The sequence below is a fragment of the Lotus japonicus genome, chromosome 6 (genome assembly GCF_012489685.1).
Source record: "Lotus japonicus ecotype B-129 chromosome 6, LjGifu_v1.2".
Classification (NCBI taxonomy): domain Eukaryota; kingdom Viridiplantae; phylum Streptophyta; class Magnoliopsida; order Fabales; family Fabaceae; genus Lotus; species Lotus japonicus.
Window position 1 is genome coordinate 11,089,202 of NC_080046.1, and position 19,115 is coordinate 11,108,316.

The following is a 19,115-nucleotide window of genomic DNA, read 5'->3' on the forward strand; positions in this document are numbered from 1 at the left end:
GAATCCCTGATAGTTCAGAAACCCTAAAATCGACGGACGATGGAGACTTTTCTACTCGGGGCTTCAAATAAAGATTTCATCCGCGAACGCTCACTCTAATCGACGTTCCAAATCTTTCTTCAGAAGGAAGTTTCTGCATCCGAGGTCAATATCATAAAGTGCATAAAGTGCATTTTTAATGCCGGTAAGCATTAAAAACAAGCCTCGAAAACCAAAAATCATACTGATATTTCTTTGAAGAATTAGAAGATTCAGCGGGAAGAATATTGTGTCTAAAATACGTTGGAATCAGTAGGAAAAATCGGAATCGCGAAATTTTCATTTTTCCGCGTTTTCCATTTCCTATATATAATATGAAAAATGAAAAAAAAAAACAAAAAATTGCCATTTGGAGAGGGAGTGGCCGAGAGCTTGGAGGAGAGAAAGAGGAGAAGTGATTTTCGCCGTTTCTTGCCCGATTGCTTCACCGTTCGTTGCTAATCGAAGACATCGAGGTATAGTTACTATCTCTCACTTCTGATCGTCAGATCTGTCGACTTCTTCTATGTCTTTCTGTGCTCAAAGTTTTGAGCTTTTTGTAAAACTGTTCAAATAAGCTGATTTCAGTGTCTAAACTTATTCCCTGCATGCTTCTGAGCGTGTTCTGCGGATTAGATTTTGTCAAATGTCGACGAAATGCCGCCGGAATCAATTTTTGCATCAAATACCCATTTCTGGGCAAAGTTTCGTTCTTTACGCTTAAAACTGACGATTGAGCTTAGTGCTAGTAGGATTAGTCGTCATAAACGTCGTTGTTGACATTCCCATCCAATTTGTTTTTCGAAAATTCAGTTTTGAAATTCTGAGCTAAAAATATTGACCAAAATACCCCTGCGACAGTTTTTAACCCGATAATTTTTCTGAGAGTTTCCCTGGCCTAGATATCGCCTAAGAATACCTAGGAATTGATTTAGATCGAAGAAAAAGTTCGAAAACCCTATTTTCCATAGTGGCCGAAACCTATTTGCTTGGGTACCGTGTCCAAAAATAATTTTTGGGTCTCTATGACCTGAGCCATTGCGTAGCTCTTTCAATTGTCGAAATTTTGGCGCCGGTTTCGTGTCATTCCGAGTTCTGTAGCTCGAGTTATGCACGTTTTAGCGAATAAAGTGTTTTTGCACAAAACTTGAATCGAGTCAAAACTCATCCATTCGGGGAAAGCCCTTTCATTCGTGCCTAAGTGTTGTACTCTGAAGTTTCTTGAGCTTTGTCTAACTCTAGTTAGTATTGTTTCGATTATGTCGACTTAATTTGATTGATTTCTGCTTTGTTTGCTCTAAGGTTCGTTTGTGGAAACCTTGGGCTTGACTGAACAAGCTTGTGAGCGAGACCTGCACCGCGAGACTAGAACAACTCGAGGTTAGGGCAACTTACTTACTAGCTATTTCCTTGTAGGCGTCGATCAATTCGACTGGGTTATTGTGTTGATATTGAATATTGCTTGGATATTGTTTATCGCTTTATGGAAAAATGTTTTATGAGAGGCTTCGGCCGTTTGCTGGTTAATCTAGGATGTGTTGGAATATGCTGTTTATGCTTATTGATTGCGCTGGTTTAGTTATGCTATTCCACTTATATCTGTGATACTGATGAGTGAGGATAACGGGCAAGTCATGCCGAATTTTATGAGATTTTTGAGAGAGTTCGAAAGGACGAACGGAGTTCGGACCTTGTTATGTTTTAATGGATCGAGACCTTCTCAAGGAATTGTTTGGGATTATGGGATCCCTGAAACTTATAGGAAGTATTATAAGATTAAAAGAAACCTATTTTCTCAAGGAAAACTCATAAGACATTAATCAATCTCTAAAACCATTGAATAATGGTAACAACCTTAGATAAGAGCTTGGAGCTTGAATATTAGTTTGAAAGATGAGAAGGGTCGCCGAGTCCAAGTTTAGAAGAAACTTACAAGTTTCCGAGTATGTTGATACTCTTTTGCTCGATGAGCAGTTTATTGTTTGGCTATCTAAAGTTTAGCCGGAAATTATAAGTTTCCAAGTACTTCGGTACTCTTCGCTCGATGAGCAGTTTATTGTTTGGCTATCTAAAGTTTAGCCGGGAACTATGAGTTCCAAGTTCATTCTTTCTTCTTTTGATTAATTCATTTTGTCGCATAATCGACATTATCTTCGGCTTAACGGGCGCGAATCCTTATGTTCAACCCGACGGGTTGGACCGATTCGGCAATAATCGTTTGACACGCGTGAATCCTTATATTCAATCCGAGGGATTGGATCGATTCGGCGGTAGTCACTCGGGCACGCGTGAATCCTTATATTCAATCCGATGGATTGGATCGATTCAGCCATCGCCATATAAACTCGCGTGAGTCCGTGAGTTCAATCCGAGGGATTGGACCGATTCAGCGATAATATTTCGACACGCGCGGATCCTTATATTCAATCCGAGGGATTGGATCGATTCGGCGATAGTCATTAGACGCGCGCAACGTCCGTATGTTCGACTCTAATGAGAGAACCGACTTGGCGTTGTCATTTACTGCGTGTGCGAGTCCTTGTGTTCGACCCAATGGGTTGGATCGACTTGACATGCCTATTTTTGGGATCAACGTTTGAATTGACATTGCATGCATACATGCGCCCAATATGGAATTGTTGAGATAATGCTTATTGTATTGTTGAGATATTATTCATTGAATTGTTATTAGAGCCTTGATAGCATGCTAAGTATATACCTTAGGGTAGGCAATACAGAACATATAAATATATATATACAACATATATATATATATACATACCCCCTTATTCTTCACATGCTGTTTGTATTATCTACTATATTCCGTGAGTTGACCCTAGCGCCGTGGCTTTGTTTGTATGTTTGTGTTTGGGCGGTCGGCCTGCTGCCAGACGTTCAACAGATGATTCAAGAAGGTTCGTCGTTCGGGGAGGACCCGGAGCGAAATGACTACTACTGAGCCTTCGACGTGGACCCGGACTTCATGGAAGATCAGATGAGGGTCGAAGATAGTGGTGTAGGATATGGGTGGTTAGAGTTACTGATTTTGGTTGTCATGGTCATAGCTCTGATTCATCAGTTGTATTTTGGGGCAGGGTAGGTTCCCGACTATTAGCTTTTTGTGTGATTCTCTTCCATGAGGATCACAGGGAGTTTGTCGGGCGTAGGAAGTCTTTTGGAGGCCGTTTGGGGCTAATTTATTTTCTTGGAGGACTGTAGTTATAAAGCTTGTGACTCTGACTATGAGCCGCACTTATTTGCCCGCGGGCACTACTTTCAATTACTTAATATTACTTTCCGTCACTTGAGGACACTCGTGACGATGTTTTTAGTTGCAGCAAGGGCTGTGCTTATTTTGTATATTAATCGCTGTTAATTGCGATTGGGTTGAGACCTTATTTCGACAAGTCTTTTTATTTAAACAAAACAAAAAAAAAAACTGCTTTTCCGCTTTATTTTATTTTTGAGTTACTAAAGTGACGCCACCGAAATCGGGGTGTTACAGTGGCATCCTTCTCATTGCTGTGGGAAGGGACCCAAATGATCAATACTTTCCACTGGCATTTGCAGTGGTTGAAGCTGAGTGCAAAGAATCTTGGAGATGGTTTTTGAACCATTTGATGCGGGATATTGGGGATAATGGTGAGAAAAAATGGCTGTTCATCAGTGATAAGCAAAAGGTAACCTAAATTAACATATTATATTTACAGCCTATATTTACTTCTCTTATCTGATTGTGCTGCCTTACTTAACTTACATTACAATCTGATTGTGTTGGCTAGGGGTTGCTACAAGTGTTTGCTGAGGACTTTCCTGGTATAGAGCACCGCTATTGTGTGAGACATTTGTACGCAAACTTCAAGCAGAAGTTTGGTGGAGGAACTGAGGTTAGAGACCTGCTGATGTGGGCATCCAAAGCAACATATAAGGAGCTGTGGGAGGAGAAAATGCAAGAAATCAAAAAAATCAATGAAGCTGCTTACTGGTGGCTGATGGCAATCCCTACGATACATTGGTGCAGGCATGCTTTTTCTTATTTCCCTAAATGTGATGTAACCATGAATAATTTGGCTGAGGCTTTCAACTGTACCATTTTAGTTGCTAAGGACAAACCCCTTATAAAAATGTTTGAATGGATTAGGAAGTATTTAATGACCAGATTTGCTACTTTGAGAGAAAAAAGTAAAAAATGGAAGGGTAATGTGATGCTTAAACCTAGGAAGAGGCTAGATAGAGAGATAAAGTATAGTGGTAATTGGGTAGCAACTTGGGTTGCTCAAGGTCTATTCCAAGTTGAGCATGCTGGTTTTGAAGACCAGTTTATAGTTGATATAGATAAGCAATCATGTACCTGCAACTATTGGGAATTAAATGGAATTCCCTGTAGACATGTTGTGGCTTGCTTCAATGATAAGGGTCTTAAGCCTGAGAATTATGTGCATCAATATTACCTTAGAGCAACTTATGAAATTTGCTATGGGCACATGATTTCCCCAATTAATGGTGAGAATAAATGGCCAAAGATGAGTCAAGATGACATCCTTCCTCCTGAGATTAAAAGAGGGCCAGGAAGGCCCAAAAAATTAAGGAGAAGGGAACCTGATGAACCAGATAAGAAGAATACAACCAAATTGAAAAGAGGAGGCAGTTCTTACACATGTGGTAGGTGCCACCAAAAAGGACACAACCAGAGGAAGTGCCCTTTGCCTCCATCATCTCCACCACTTGATGATGAGCACATTGAAGAAGAGAATGAACCACAAAGAGAGGATCTCTCACAGGTAATAAAATTAAGCCATGTTGCATCTGATTATGCTTTTGTTGTGTAAAAATGTCTACAAATGTCTTTGTTTCTGTACAGGTCTTTGGCTCTATTACATCACAAGATGTGTCTGCTTCTGCTCCATCAACTCAAGAAGCTCCACCACCTCCATTGCCAGTCCAACCTGCTTCAAGGGCAAAAAAACAAGCTCCACCACCTGCCACTGGAAAAGCCAAAAAACAACCAACACCATCTCAGCCTGCTGCAGCTGCCATAGCTACAAATCAAGCACCACAACCACCTCCGGCATCTCCAGCTGTAGCTGCCAGAGCTAGACATCAAGCACCACAACCACCTCCACCATCTCCAGCTGCAGCTGCTAGGGCAAGACATGAAGGACAACCTGCTGCTAGATCTGCATCACAACCAAAGAAGCCTGCTGCTACTAAGCCCTCCAAGCCTGCTGCTCAGCCCTCAAAGCCTGCTGCACAACCCAAGAAACCTGTTGCTGCTGCTCCTAATCAAAGGGGAAAAAAGAGAGGGGCAGACAATGAGATTGGTCATTGGATTCTAGGAGACCAAGGAAAGAAGAGAGTTATCAAAAGGAGAAGATGGATCTGAAGAAAAAGAGGAGCACATGATGCTGCAGGACAACAAAAGATGCTCATATCTGTCTTTTTTTGTAATAGTTATGTTAGATATAGTTATTTAGTGGAACATAGGACCACATCACCAACTATTGTAATGAAATGCTTGGATGACTTTACTTTGGCTCCATTACTTTTGTATTAGCTTTATGGCTCACATTTGCTATGTTCAAGACTCACATGTTTTGAGGTTGTGTTTTCTATAACAATTTGGCTTTTGTTTATTAAGCATTTACTTTACAATTATGCATCATGTGCATATACTGCCAAAACAGGGCAGCAAGTATACTTTATTGTGTGCATGAGTTATGGAACATTGCAGGGGAAAACATAACAAAATTGAAGACCATACTTTATGTTCAAAACAACCAAAACGCATTGCATTAAATCATGCTGGAGGTTGCATTCATTACATAGGACCTTTTGCATTCAATTCAATCCTGGCAAAATACAAAAGCCATACAATGCAGACAAAAGAAGTTCAACTTGGACAACACATAAGAACCTAAGCCCTAAATCCACCACACCCCGAAAAACTTTGACACTGCTACAGCCAAAGTAAGGCCTAAAAAGAACAAGAGCACATTAATCTTCAATCCCTCTCTTTCCAGCTTCATCTTCATCATCTCAATTTTGTTGTCCTTCTCATTCATGTCTTCACATAACTTGACAATTGCCCTGTGCACTATTTCCTTAACATCTTCCCTCAAACTAGCAATCCTTTTTTCCATAATGTCATTTATGTCTTCATTCAGATTTGAAGAACCCTGCATACCATCTTCAGCAGCAACACCTCTATCCCATTCGAAAAAACCACAAGTCCCTTTCTCCTGGAACAATTGAAAAATCAAACATTACAAGCAGAACCAGAGGTCAGATGAATGATTATACATGAATCAGTAGAGAAGAAATTACCTTCCAATCAGGGCACCTCCAAAATAGCTTTCCTGGGTTATTCTTGGAATTGGATCGGTAGAGAATTACCTCTTTCCCACAGCCACAGGTCTTGCATGAAAGTAAGGGTGAAGGACAAGATGTGGATGAACGACCACTGAGCCTTGGGTTCTTCAATGCTTCGTGGTTCTGAGAATTCATCTCAGTCGACCCAACAAGCTTCGTTCGCTTCTCTTCTTGTCGTTCTTCACCCTTCGCTCAGCTCCTTCCTCCCTCCTGCAACTCTCTCGTTCGTGGAGCTGTTTCTGAGAGTCTCTCAATCGTGTTCTTCGTTCTCCTCAGTTAGGGTTCAATTTGGGATTGGGTTCAATTTGGTGATTTGTTATGTAGATTAGGTTAGATTATTAGATTTGGGATTAGATTAGGTTAGATTAGTTTATTAGTTAGATTATTAGATTAGGTTATTTATTAAGTTTTTAAATTTTTTTTCTGATTATTTAACTGAGTTGGAATTAAAAATAATTTTTAATTATTTTTTAAATTAAAAAATAATAATAAAAGCCACGTGGAAATGATGGCTGGGATAAAATTGAGAGCTGGCACACTTTGGCCTTAATTGAATTAAAAAAAAAAATTATAGGGACCCAATTTGATGCAAAAAATTTCTAGGCCCTGGATTTGATTCCCTTTACAATTACAGGGCCTTCTGATGTATTAAGCCTAAAAAAAAGTGAAAATGAGATGTAATAAAAAATGAATGTGAATGTATTAAAGTTAGTTAGTTTAACATTTTTTAAGCTAAGTTTAAAAAAAATGTTAAACTAACTAAAAGCATTTTTTAAGAATGGATAAAACCTTAGAGGGGGGGTTGAATTAGGTTCTTAAAACTATCACATATCAAAAAGATCACAAATTTTTAAGTCAAAAAAGTCTTGTAATCTATTACTAGACCAAGGAAATAGATTGCCACAAAATAGTAACAGGTAATTTGTTAAAAAAAGCAAACCATGCAAATCTCATATTTTTATAACGGAAACGAAATTATCACCTAATTCAACCATACATGAGACTCATGCAATCAAGAACAATACACATAATGAATCAATTTGAAATTTTGAACCATATTAACATGCAAACCCAAAAGCCCCAAATTTTCAATCAAGAACCATAAAACCCAAATGAATTGTAGAATTTAAAGAGATAAGGGTTGAAAGGATCACACCAGAGGTTTATTCTGGTTCATCTCAGCTGTTTGGATGAGGCTACATCCAGTCTTCATGACATATGCGATTTTTCCACTATGATAAGAAATCAAAGCAATTACACCAATAACCTTGAATCTTATCAACCAAGGAAGAACAAGAACCTTGCTCTTTCACACACTAAACCTTATGGTGCACAATTCAACCCTTGAATTGATCAATGAAGAAGAAGAAGAGATATGCAGACAACAATGGTATTGATTCCCAATCAATTGAGAAAGAAGACCAAAAATGAAGAACATTTGGAATCCTTTTGATAAATGGCTCTCAAATATAATGTAAAAGTTTTTTTTTATAGGTCAATGGAATTATATTGAAAGAAGTACAAGGAGTACTTCAACCCAATACAATACAAAGAGAAATAGGAGAGAAATAAGAAAACAAAAGAAGCTAAATGTAAAAGCTTTTACAGTAACAATACCACTGAACCTCCTACTAGCAGATTAACCCACCTCTAGCCCACCCCCTCCTAAGGGGATGAGTATAGAAATTGAGTCTCGTTAAAACCTTACCAGGAAAAACCCCCTTTGGAAAAACCTGGTTAAGGAAAAAGAGTACAAAATTTCTATACTCAGAGATAAACCCCAAGGAGTATATAAACTAATTAAAAACCAAGATATGGCTTGGACTCGTGCTCTCATTACAACAATTCCTCCAACCAAACCACCTCTCTACCACAAAGTCTCCTTCTCCATTTGAAATTCCATGACCATACTCCATTTTCACAGCTTCCCATATCCTTGACAGTGTTGTGTTTCTGATTAGAGAGATTATAGAGCCATCCTCACACCAATGTTCAGACCAAAATTTTGTAGCATCCCCGGAACGAAACTGTTTTTGTAATCCGGAATCAAACCAGTTCCACCCTTCAAAATTACATATTGATTTGATGTCACTACACCATAAACTACTTGGTTCGTGTAAGAATCTCCAACTCCATTTGCCAAGGAGCACCATATTGAACAGCCGCAGGTTCTTCACACCCAACCCACCCTTCCCCTTGGGGGTACAAACCACTGACCATTTTATCCATGAAATTTTTGTCTCCTGGTCTGCTCCACCCCATAGAAATTTTCGCATAATTTCATTACAGACCTTGAGTAATCCTTCTGACAGTTTAAAAAAGGATAGGAAAAATAATGGTAGCGCAGACAGAACACTTTGGATGAGGCATAAACGTCCCCCAAACGAGACATGCTTTTGCTTCCATGAAGAGAGCCTCTTCTTCATTTTATTAATTAAAGGTTCCCACAAAGCCAAGCTTCTAGCCTTTCCTCCTACATGGATGCCCAGATATGTGAATGGTAAGCTCATAGTTTTACAGTAGAGCACAGTCGCATACCTTCTAAGGCTATCTCTATCAACTGACACCCCTGCTAATCTGCTTTTATGGAAATTTACCTTGAGGCCGGATGCTAACTCGAAACATCTCAACACACACTTCATAGTTATGACATTCTGGGTTGAGGCCTCCCCTAGGAAAATCGTATCATCTGCAAATTGGAGGATTGACACCTCTAAATCAGAGTCCTCGCCAAATTTAAATCCCTTGAATTTACCCAATGTCATAGCACTATGGAACAGCGCACTCAGACCCTCTGCAACAATTAAAAAGAGGAACGGAGCAAGAGGATCCCCTGGCGTAGCCCTCTCTGCATTCTGAACTCCTCACAGGGGCTCCCATTAATCAATACTGATACTGAAGCTGATCTCAAGTAGTTCATAATCCAACCAATCCACTTCCAGCAGAAATTCAATCTTACCATCATATACTCAAGGAACTCCCAACTCACAGAATCGTAGGCTTTTTCATAGTCTACTTTAAAAGCTATAGTTGGGATCTTAGCCTTTTTTGCTGCTTCTAGCACTTTATTGACCACAATCGCACTATCAAGCATATTTCGCCCTCCAAGAAATGCAAACTGTGAATCATGGATATCCTTGGGCAGCACCCTCTTCAACCTCAATGACAGGAGTTTAGAAACATCTTTATAAATACACCCAATCAATGAAATTGGCCGAAAATCATTCAAACCCACCGGAGAATCTACCTTAGGGATTAATGCAATAAATGAAGCATTACTACCCTTAGGCCATATCTCTTTACTCCATAAATCTTCAAGCACTCTCTGGAAATCACTTTTAAGCAAGTGCCAAAGTTCATGAATGAACTTAAAATTATATCGTCCGGACCTAGGCTTTTATCACTACCGCATTCCCATACTGCATCATTGATCTCATCCTCCCCAAACCGACAAGTTAGTAGATCATTGTCAGCACGTGAAATGGTGTCAAACTGAACACCATCCAACTGCAATCTATCCCCTTGGCTTGCTGCAAACCGTCGCTCAAAATGAGTCTTCATCTCTTCTTTAACCTTTTTCGGATCTTCCTCCCACACATCATCTATTATCAAATGTAAAAGTGTTATGTAATGTGTTTGTGGAAGTGACAAAGTCGTATATATTCATGTCCAACCTCTCATACACTTGGATACCACTTTTGATATCACCCAAGAGAGAAAAGGAAGTGCTTTTAACAAAAATCTATGCAGGTGGAAATCGATTACTAATGTGCACTTTTTTAGTCCAGTAATCTGTGTTACTGAAATCTGGTAATCCATTATCCATATTGGCTTTATTTAGTGTGTGTGTTTTTTTTATAGGCAAATGTTAGTTGTTAGTAAATTAGTACAAATTATCTCTCCTCAGGGTTTGAACCCTGACCCTTCACCTGCAATTACCCTTAGTTCAACCATGCGAGTTACTCACCCACCCATTTAGTGTGTGTGTTGGATTTGCATAAGCATAATTGAATTTAGCTAGGATTCGATCTTTCTAGAATTGAATCTGGTAAACGTGAGTTTGAGTGACGTGACTTATGATTCTATACATTTATTAGGTTTCTGTGACAGAATTTCGTATTTTGATTACCAAAATGAGTATGAATATTTTTTTTGTACATCAGAAAGAAAAATTGCACCTCCAGGGTTCGATCCCTGGACCCCCCACCCCAACTCATATGTTTCATATCTCTTAATTCTCTTAACACTTGAGTTATCATTCGGGGACGAGGATGAATATTTTCATCATTATGTATCATTTTTTTAACTTTATATTAGTACGAATTAATTTATAATTTAAGTTCACTAAATTAATTATTATATATATTAATGATATTTAACTTGATTTCATTAAATTTGTAAACTTGTCACTTGGTAATCGTTTAAACATGTCACTTCAAGTTGATACATGTCAATCCTAATGGCAGCTTGCAAGAATGCAAGTAGTGTTAAGTTGCCAAACCTAGTGGTAAGTTGCCAATAATTGTGGCAAAATCCGGTACAAGGAAGATGAAGGAAAATGGTTTGCTTGGAAATCTGAAACATAAAAGTGACACTAAATTGAGAGAATTGATTCAGCCTGCCTGATGGAGAAGAGTGGAAGGCTTTAGTCAGACGTGAGTCTGTCCTACTTGAATCGATTCACAAAACAGGGAAACCAAACTTTTTTTTATGAGGTGATCCACTTTTGAACTTGGAATACAATTCTAAATTCTGGAAGAGTCATACACAGAACCAAACACACTCTTATACTAGAATTATTCCGTCCCTTTTGTACGGGAGTGAGAGTGAGGAAAAAGAAAAAAGACAACTTGGACCAAAGCTTGATCCAAACCAAATCCTAACCATGGAACAGAATGGAAGCCTGCCACCAACTTTATTTATTTTTTATTTACTGGGTCTTCTTGTTCTGCAACTTGATCATAAAAAATTTGTTGGCGGCCAAGTCAAAACCCGTTATCGTTTTGTCCTTCTCGATGGTCTAATAAAGAAACTTTCCAAGAACCCTATAACACACAACACCCTCATTCACACCACCAACAGTTTACCAACATCTCATAATATGGAACATGTAATATGAATTATGGTATCTTCGTACTCCATTTTTTTACAGTCCATTTTTATTATACCACTCATTTTATTTCTCTGTTCTTATGTCTCCCTAAATATGTGTAGAGAAGTGTTAACAAAATTTAACTCTCTCTACTATAGAAACCGACCTAAATTATAAAAATGATAAAGGAAAAGAAAAGAGAATATAATCTTGTTTTTGTTTTAGCTGCAAGTATTATGTATTGTGGTGATCTTATTTGGTTCGGGCGTGTTAAAGGTTAGATGACTCTTAAGAGTGTAACTTATAAGATCGAATTTTCAATTTTTAAGGTTTAAACGGTCATTTTCAACTATTGTGATGAGTATATATAAAAGATAAAAGGAAAAGGAAAAAACAATTATGGATGATTTTTTTTTTTCTTTGAAAGTGACAATTATGGATGATTTGATATGGAAGGAAGGAGTGCCGTCTAAATTGGAGATTGTTTATAATGTGTCTACTCTAATGTGTATACAACAGTGGTCTTAAATGGGTACTGAAGTCCTTGCTGACAACATCTAACCTTTCAAGTGGAAAGTCTACGCCTTCACACGTGCATATGTTTGCTTCTCTTCTCATTCAAGCCCTTGCCTATTCTAACTTCTCTGAATCAAGTTGAAAAATTCTACTTTTTGTGGCTTCTCTGCTTGTTTACACTGCAAAGCAAGGAGAGACTTCTTTAATTAGCTCTATATTCATGGGTTGGTTCTGCTTTAGTGCAAAGATCAAAGCTGAGAGCCCTCCTCGCAATGGTATCATTGATATTCTGTTCTTTCCTTCCTTTTCTACTTGTTTAATTGATCAGTCTTTATCTGAGCTCTGTTTGCTTAAATTGGAGATTTGAATGATCTAACTTGTGTTAGTGAATAAAACTTTGCTGCTTTTTAGCTAACGATGGAAGGAGCTAATAATAACAATAATGGGAATTTTCCATATTTTGTGTATTTAATGTATGATTCAAAAACACAAAAAGGACTTGCTTCAAATGAATGGTACATATGACAAGTTATGTAGTGCTTACTGCTTAGTGTACATTTGGCTAAAAAAATTTGGTCGAATTTGTTATTGAGTCTTTTTGGATACGGACCAAGAAGCACTGATTGGAGCTTATCTACTAAAAAGAGTATTAGATCAGCTCTAATAAGTGCTCATTGGTCAGCATCCAAACGGGTTCAAGATATTCAATAACACTTTAACAGATCTGATTCATGTATTTCTCAAAAGAATTCGACCAACTTGATATATCAACCATTGGTTTTATTGGTGAAAATTATAGAAAGAGTGAGAGAAAGATCAATAATACAGGTTTCTTTTTGAAGTTAGAAAATTCCTTTTCATTCACTTCTTATAAACTAAGTATTATGATTGGTATAATGTTACTACACCTTTTATTCCACTTTCTCTGTCCCTTTCTTGTTATAAATGACAAATGTGAAAAGAGAACGTATAGATCACGTTATAGGGTAATGTTATTGAATCCAGGTTTCTCTTTTGGCATATGCAGGTTTGAATTCAAAGGATGGTAAAACAGAAGAATATGGTTTGAGTAATGGTTTAAGCAGCAGGGTCTCCTCTTCATCTGTGCTTCTAAGTTGTCGGACAGAAGGAGAGATATTGCAATCCAGCAACTTGAAGTGCTTCACATTCAATGAGGTACGAACCGCGACTAGGAACTTTCGACCAGATAGTTTGGTGGGTGAAGGTGGGTTCGGTTGTGTATTTAAAGGGTGGATTGATGAGCACACACTTGCCCCTACTAAACCAGGAACTGGATTTGTCATTGCTGTGAAGAGGCTTAACCAAGATGGAAGCCAGGGACACAGCGAATGGCTGGTGAGTGACACTTTGAATTAGCAGAATCTTTTACACTTAAGAACTTTGGTCAAAGTTTGAGAATTTAGTTGCATTTTGAACTGTCAATTTTGCTTAAAGACATGTTTTTGGGACTCTTGTTTTTGTAATTTTATTTACCTAACAGCTTAATTTTTTTGGATATTTCTTTCATGATGTGGTATCATAACCTTTGTGACCTAGTTGTCTCATTATTCTGATAAAAAGTTGAATTTCATAAAAAGGTACATGTATATGTGCATTGTTCATGCTTCAAGTCAAATGGACTCTTATATGAGGAGGCATGTTAGAACTTAGAAATATAATAAAAAATCATTCATGTAGCAAGATAGATGGCGGTATTTTAGACATTGATTGTGTCGTGACTAATTAACCTTGTACTATGCAGACAGAAATAAACTACCTAGGGCAGTTGCGACATCCTAATCTTGTGAAACTGATTGGTTACAGCATAGAGGATGACCACAGGATTTTGGTATATGAATTTTTGGCCAAGGGAAGTTTGGATAATCATTTATTTAGAAGTAAGTTATTAATTTTCCTTCCAGAAATCATTTTTCATATTTCTTTATTGATTGATTACATTTTCTAGTTAGGACCTTAAAAACTCATCTCAATCTAATGTTTCTGGAGCAGGGGCTTCTTACTTTCAGCCACTCTCGTGGAACATCCGGATGAAGATTGCTCTTGATGCTGCTAAGGGTCTTGCATTTCTTCACAGTGATGAAGTAGAAGTAATCTATAGAGACTTCAAAACTTCTAACATCTTGATTGATTCGGTAAGTGAATCCACATTGATGTTACAACCTTAGAGATCATAGTGATTATTAGTTAAACTGGCTTACTAAAATTTCATTTTGTTGATGACAGAACTATAATGCAAAACTCTCTGATTTTGGGTTGGCAAAAGATGGACCAGCAGGTGATAAGAGCCATGTATCTACAAGGGTAATGGGCACCTTCGGCTACGCAGCTCCTGAGTACATAGCCACAGGTATCTCAATCTTTTTTCAAAGCCAGTATCAGCATTCAGCATGTTACTGAAGCACATCACTTCAAATTTCATTTTATGATCATATCTTGCATATAATGGATGAGCATTTTTATATGCAGAAATTTGAATAGTTTGTAACAAAAATCTTTCATGCACTAGCAGTTCCAATAGGTTGAAACTACAAGAAAAAGGTTGGCCTCCATTTTTTCAACTTGTCCTTTAGTTTTCCCCACATTCTATCTGCTTCCTCCATTGGATATTGCAGTCTTCCTAACTCCATTAGTGCGTGTTTGGTTACATGTTTGGAAGCCTTATAATTAATTTTCATAGGCCAGAATTACTTCCAGATGGTTATATAGATGGTTGTCAATTGACTTGGAGAATTGATTTTAGTCCCAGAATCAACTCTGCAGTGAAGCTAGATGAAGTAGCTTCTGCAGTGGACATAATCAATTGTGGCATTTCATAACTGGATTTCACAACAATACCATGTAGAAATCACTTTCCCATAAATGTATACTAACATAGTTCACTTCACATTCAATTCACTTTTTCCATAATCCACCAAAAATCAATTCTATATAGCGATGAATCTTACAACAGCAATGTAAAGAATGACCCAGAATTTTACTCCTTAATTTTCTTATATGCCCAATGACCGTGAATTACACTCCTAACCTATTTTCCCTTTGTTCTTTGTTTGAAGGTCACCTAACCAAAAAGAGTGATATATACAGTTTTGGGGTTGTTCTCCTGGAACTGATGTCAGGCAAACGTTCATTCGACAAAAACAGGCCATCAGGGGAGCATAATCTAGTTGAATGGGCCAAGCCATACCTCAGCAACAAGCGCAAGATCTCACAAGTCATGGATCCCCGAATAGAAGGCCAATACTCATTGCGTGAAGTGTGGAAAGCAGCTCACCTTGCATCTCAATGCCTATCTGTAGATTCCAAATTTAGGCCAAACATTGATGAGGTTGTGAGATCATTAGAGCACCTTCATGATTCCAAAAGCACAGGTTCTAAAGAACATGGAACAAGTGTTAATGATTCTTCAAATGGAGAAGGTACTCCTATTCCAAGTACATCAGCTTCTCCTCTTCATTCATAGAAGCAGGATTTTAAATTGTGGTTGCGGTTGCAGTTACGATTGTGTTGCAGATTACGGACAAATGTGAGTCAAAATGGTCACAATTGCTGTGGCAACGCTCTTGTGGGGACTTCATAAACCATATGTTGTGGCCGCTTTTGCGGCTACAGATTCCAATTTAGAACCCTGAATAGAAGTGGAAATATATAGGACACATTATACATACTTAGTTACCTTGTGTTGAAGAAATATGGAGATGGAACTTTGTATAGCATGAAGGGGAAGCATGTCTGGTTGCTGTGCATTTTTTGATTCCTTAATATTAGTTACAGAAATTTATTTCTTCAGTTCCAACATTTCTTTCTTGTTAAACTTAGCAAATATTCTGAAGAGAGAATTCTTGCCATATAGGAGTTCAGTTAGCATCATTTTTTCATTTCAACATTTGGGTGAGGTGGCATCTTTCATTCTAAATTTTTCTCCTTTAATTTTTGATAAAATCACATATGAAACCTTAGTAGCCGTATAATTTAATAGTTGCTTATAAAGTGAATGACTTTTCTTTTCCTCTATTTTGCCCTCTTCTTTTCCTTCTGCACACAGCACACTGATGCTCAAATTTGTCCCTATCAACATAAACAAAGCATTGTAAAATCCCTCATTCACTCTCCCCTTTCCTTTTTCATGTTCATCTTTCTTTGTTTGACTTCCCCCTTTTGCATGGTCCTCTGTCTCCCTCTTATTGGATTGTGATGGCCATAAAAAATGAGAAGATGCTCTCCACTCGGCTGCAGCAAATGAGTATAGTCTTTTTCATAGGATTTCTTCAACATGAACCTAGTAACCTACACTGGTGATCCTTTTTCTGACTGGCTTTCACACTATGCAAAGTTACAAACACATTGATCACGCCAATAATAAGCATAAAAATTATGATAACGCCAACATGTGTTGATCCAAGGGGAAGAAGTCATAAGAAACAAAGAAATCCTTACAACTATTTTATTTTATTTTTTAAAATGGATACATGTCATAGTTATTAAGCTTGGACCGGACTAGCCGATTCAACCAATTTGTACTGGAACCTAGGCCATGGCTATGACCTGGCCAGTCATCAGTTTGGATTGGAAATGTTATTAGCTCAGGTTAACTCGGTAGAATCAGCCGAATTTATTTGGAATTTGAAGTCAACTAGGTCGCTCAACTCCAAACCTACATGTCATGAGTGAAATTTGGAAAAACTTCAAAATGGTGCAGACTAGTTATCCATAAGTTAACTTTAACTTCAAAATGGTGTGGACTAGTTATTCATAAGCTAACTTGTGGGTTCGAAATTACAAATCCAAAATTAAGATATTTCAGGGTTTAGAGATTAAACACCAACACCCTCTCCATTTTTCATCAAAATTGAATCGATACCAAGTATATTTACGGAATGATGCAGAGCGTCTGGAAGGGGCTAGCCAACTAGAGGCTTTAACCGTTTTACGGTTAATAAATACAATTTATGGAAATTATTTCAACTAGCCGACTTAGCTCAGTGGTAGAGCGCGTGGCTTTTAACCACGTGGTCGTGGGTTCGATCCCCACAGTCGGCGCTTTCCATTCCTTTTCATAGGAAATATTTCTAAACCAACTGCCATTTTGAACATGCCAAAGACTTTCACTAAAGTAATGTTTAGTCCTGTTTTTTTCCTTAAAAATTACTTTTAGCTAAAAACTTAAAAGAATCATTTTGCTGTTCTGAATAACGGGGCAAACTTTAGTAGATTTAATAAGACCTTCTTGTACCTAATTCTACAAATAAAAAACTCCAAGCATAAAGGTGATTTTAGGCTCATCTCTCTTTGCAATGTCATGTTCAAAAATATCATCAAAATAGTTGCTAATAGAACTAAGCATTTACTTCCATATATCATTGGCCTTTTTCTGAGTATCTTTGTCCCGAGCATATTGACTACATAGAATGCAATGTCGCTTTTGACACTTTCCATTACATGAGGAATTGGAAGCACAAGAAATAAGGATATGTGGATTTGAAGTTGAATATGGCAAAAACGTATGATCCATTGAGTGAGGTATTTTGCAGATGGTTCTTATTTCCATGGACTTTTCACTGAAGATGATTCATTTGACTAAGAGAAGCACATCCATTGCTAGATTCTCCATTTTGTTGAATGGGAAGCCAAGGTGATGTTTTTCAAGCTACTAGAGGGTTGAGTCAGTGGAACCCTTTCTCCTTTACCTCTTTATCTTGTGTCCAGAGATTTTTTCTGGTCATACTTTGCAGGCACGTGAGAGGAATGACTTCCACAGTATTCGTATTGTTATATAGTATTGTATTACCAACAAGTTTTTTAGCCAACTTATAAAACTTACATAAGTTCAAACTCTCTTTAAGCCTAAACTAGGATTATACCCGCGCGATGCGCTGGGGTTTAATTTCTAAATTTTTAATTTAATCAAATGATTTTAACAAAAGGATGCACACTGTGAACATACCGACGCGATGCACGGACATGCAATACACGAACAAATTTTACAATTTGTTAAAATAAATTGATCAATCTACAGATTAATCCTACTATTTAACAAATTAAATTAATTGATTGATACCACACTCTTTTTAATTGTTCTCTTTATCACTAAATCAATGTTCTTGATATATATATCGTATGAGAAAACTGTTCTTAATCGCAATAAATTATGTTCATCTACTACTTCTTATTCTTGAGTTTGGTTTTTACTATTCCTACAAGACCTCCAATCGCGGCTCGCCACGTGTCTGCTTCTTTGACTCATTTTATTTTCCAGCTAGAGCCAGCAAACGACGTCGTTCTCCCCTCTTAACTGTTCCTCCCCTACCATGACGAATCCTTGCTTTGGTCTGTCCTGTCCTCACCACCGCATGGCCACCTCCACCGCACCACCTCCTCTTTTCCCATCACCACCAAGCCACAACCACCGCACCACCTCCTCTATTCCCCTAAAACCCACCACCACCGATCACCTCTTCACCGTCAGAATTGCACCGCCACCTTCAGCAAAACCTAAATCGAGCACCACCACCATCGCTCCCTTTCTTTCCAGATCGTGCCACCGCCGGCACCGTTTCGTCATTTTCCCCTGATTTCTCGCTTACTCTGTATCAACGTCACTGATTTCCCCCATTTCTAGCGGTTACCGACGTCACTCGGCGCAAAAGACTTACTTTCCACGACCCTCAGCGTGCTCCCACGGATTCTCCGGTGATGGCCATCACATCTCCCTATCAACCATCACGTGGGTAAGCCTTCAACACATTGTATCTTAACGCTTCTCATACGTTTTCTCCTAATTTCGTCCTTTTTATGAATTTTTTATCTGATATAGTTGATTAGATGTGCATTTTTTTGGGGGATTTGGTACTTGGTTTAGCACTTCTCATACGTCTTGCATTCATCTGTAATTTCTATTCTGAGCAGAAGTTGGGATTAGGTATGTAGATGGAGGGTTATAGGTGGAAGGCTTTCCAGAGACTCTTCTATTATTTTGTTTCTTCATATCGATTTGCCTATAAATATCCCCTCAGATCTCATTCAACCACACTTCACCTCCCCTTCCCCTTCCAGTTAGCTCTGCTATTTAACCATTCATTTGTGTGTTATCAACTGTTCTGCA

The 19,115-nt window shown here is 38.1% G+C and overlaps 2 protein-coding genes and 1 non-coding gene across 3 annotated transcripts; 2 read left to right on the forward strand and 1 right to left on the reverse strand.

Annotated features, from left to right (window-relative positions):
- Window positions 1-9,190: 9,190 nt before the first annotated feature.
- On the reverse strand, window positions 9,191-10,213 carry LOC130724896 (uncharacterized). Its single transcript, XM_057576162.1, has 3 exons — window positions 10,153-10,213; window positions 9,808-9,989; window positions 9,191-9,712 (listed from the first exon to the last, which is right to left on the reverse strand). The coding sequence occupies exons 1-3, from the start codon at window positions 10,211-10,213 to the stop codon at window positions 9,191-9,193; spliced, it is 765 nt and encodes a 254-aa protein (XP_057432145.1).
- Window positions 10,214-12,000: 1,787 nt separating this feature from the next.
- On the forward strand, window positions 12,001-15,802 carry LOC130723501 (receptor-like cytoplasmic kinase 176). Its single transcript, XM_057574574.1, has 6 exons — window positions 12,001-12,270; window positions 13,023-13,351; window positions 13,758-13,893; window positions 14,006-14,148; window positions 14,240-14,363; window positions 15,070-15,802. The coding sequence occupies exons 1-6, from the start codon at window positions 12,216-12,218 to the stop codon at window positions 15,474-15,476; spliced, it is 1,194 nt and encodes a 397-aa protein (XP_057430557.1). The 5' UTR covers window positions 12,001-12,215; the 3' UTR covers window positions 15,477-15,802.
- Window positions 15,803-16,981: 1,179 nt separating this feature from the next.
- TRNAK-UUU (transfer RNA lysine (anticodon UUU)) lies at window positions 16,982-17,053 on the forward strand. The gene has a single exon. It is a non-coding gene; the product is annotated as a tRNA-Lys (tRNA).
- The last annotated feature ends 2,062 nt before the right edge of the window (window positions 17,054-19,115 follow it).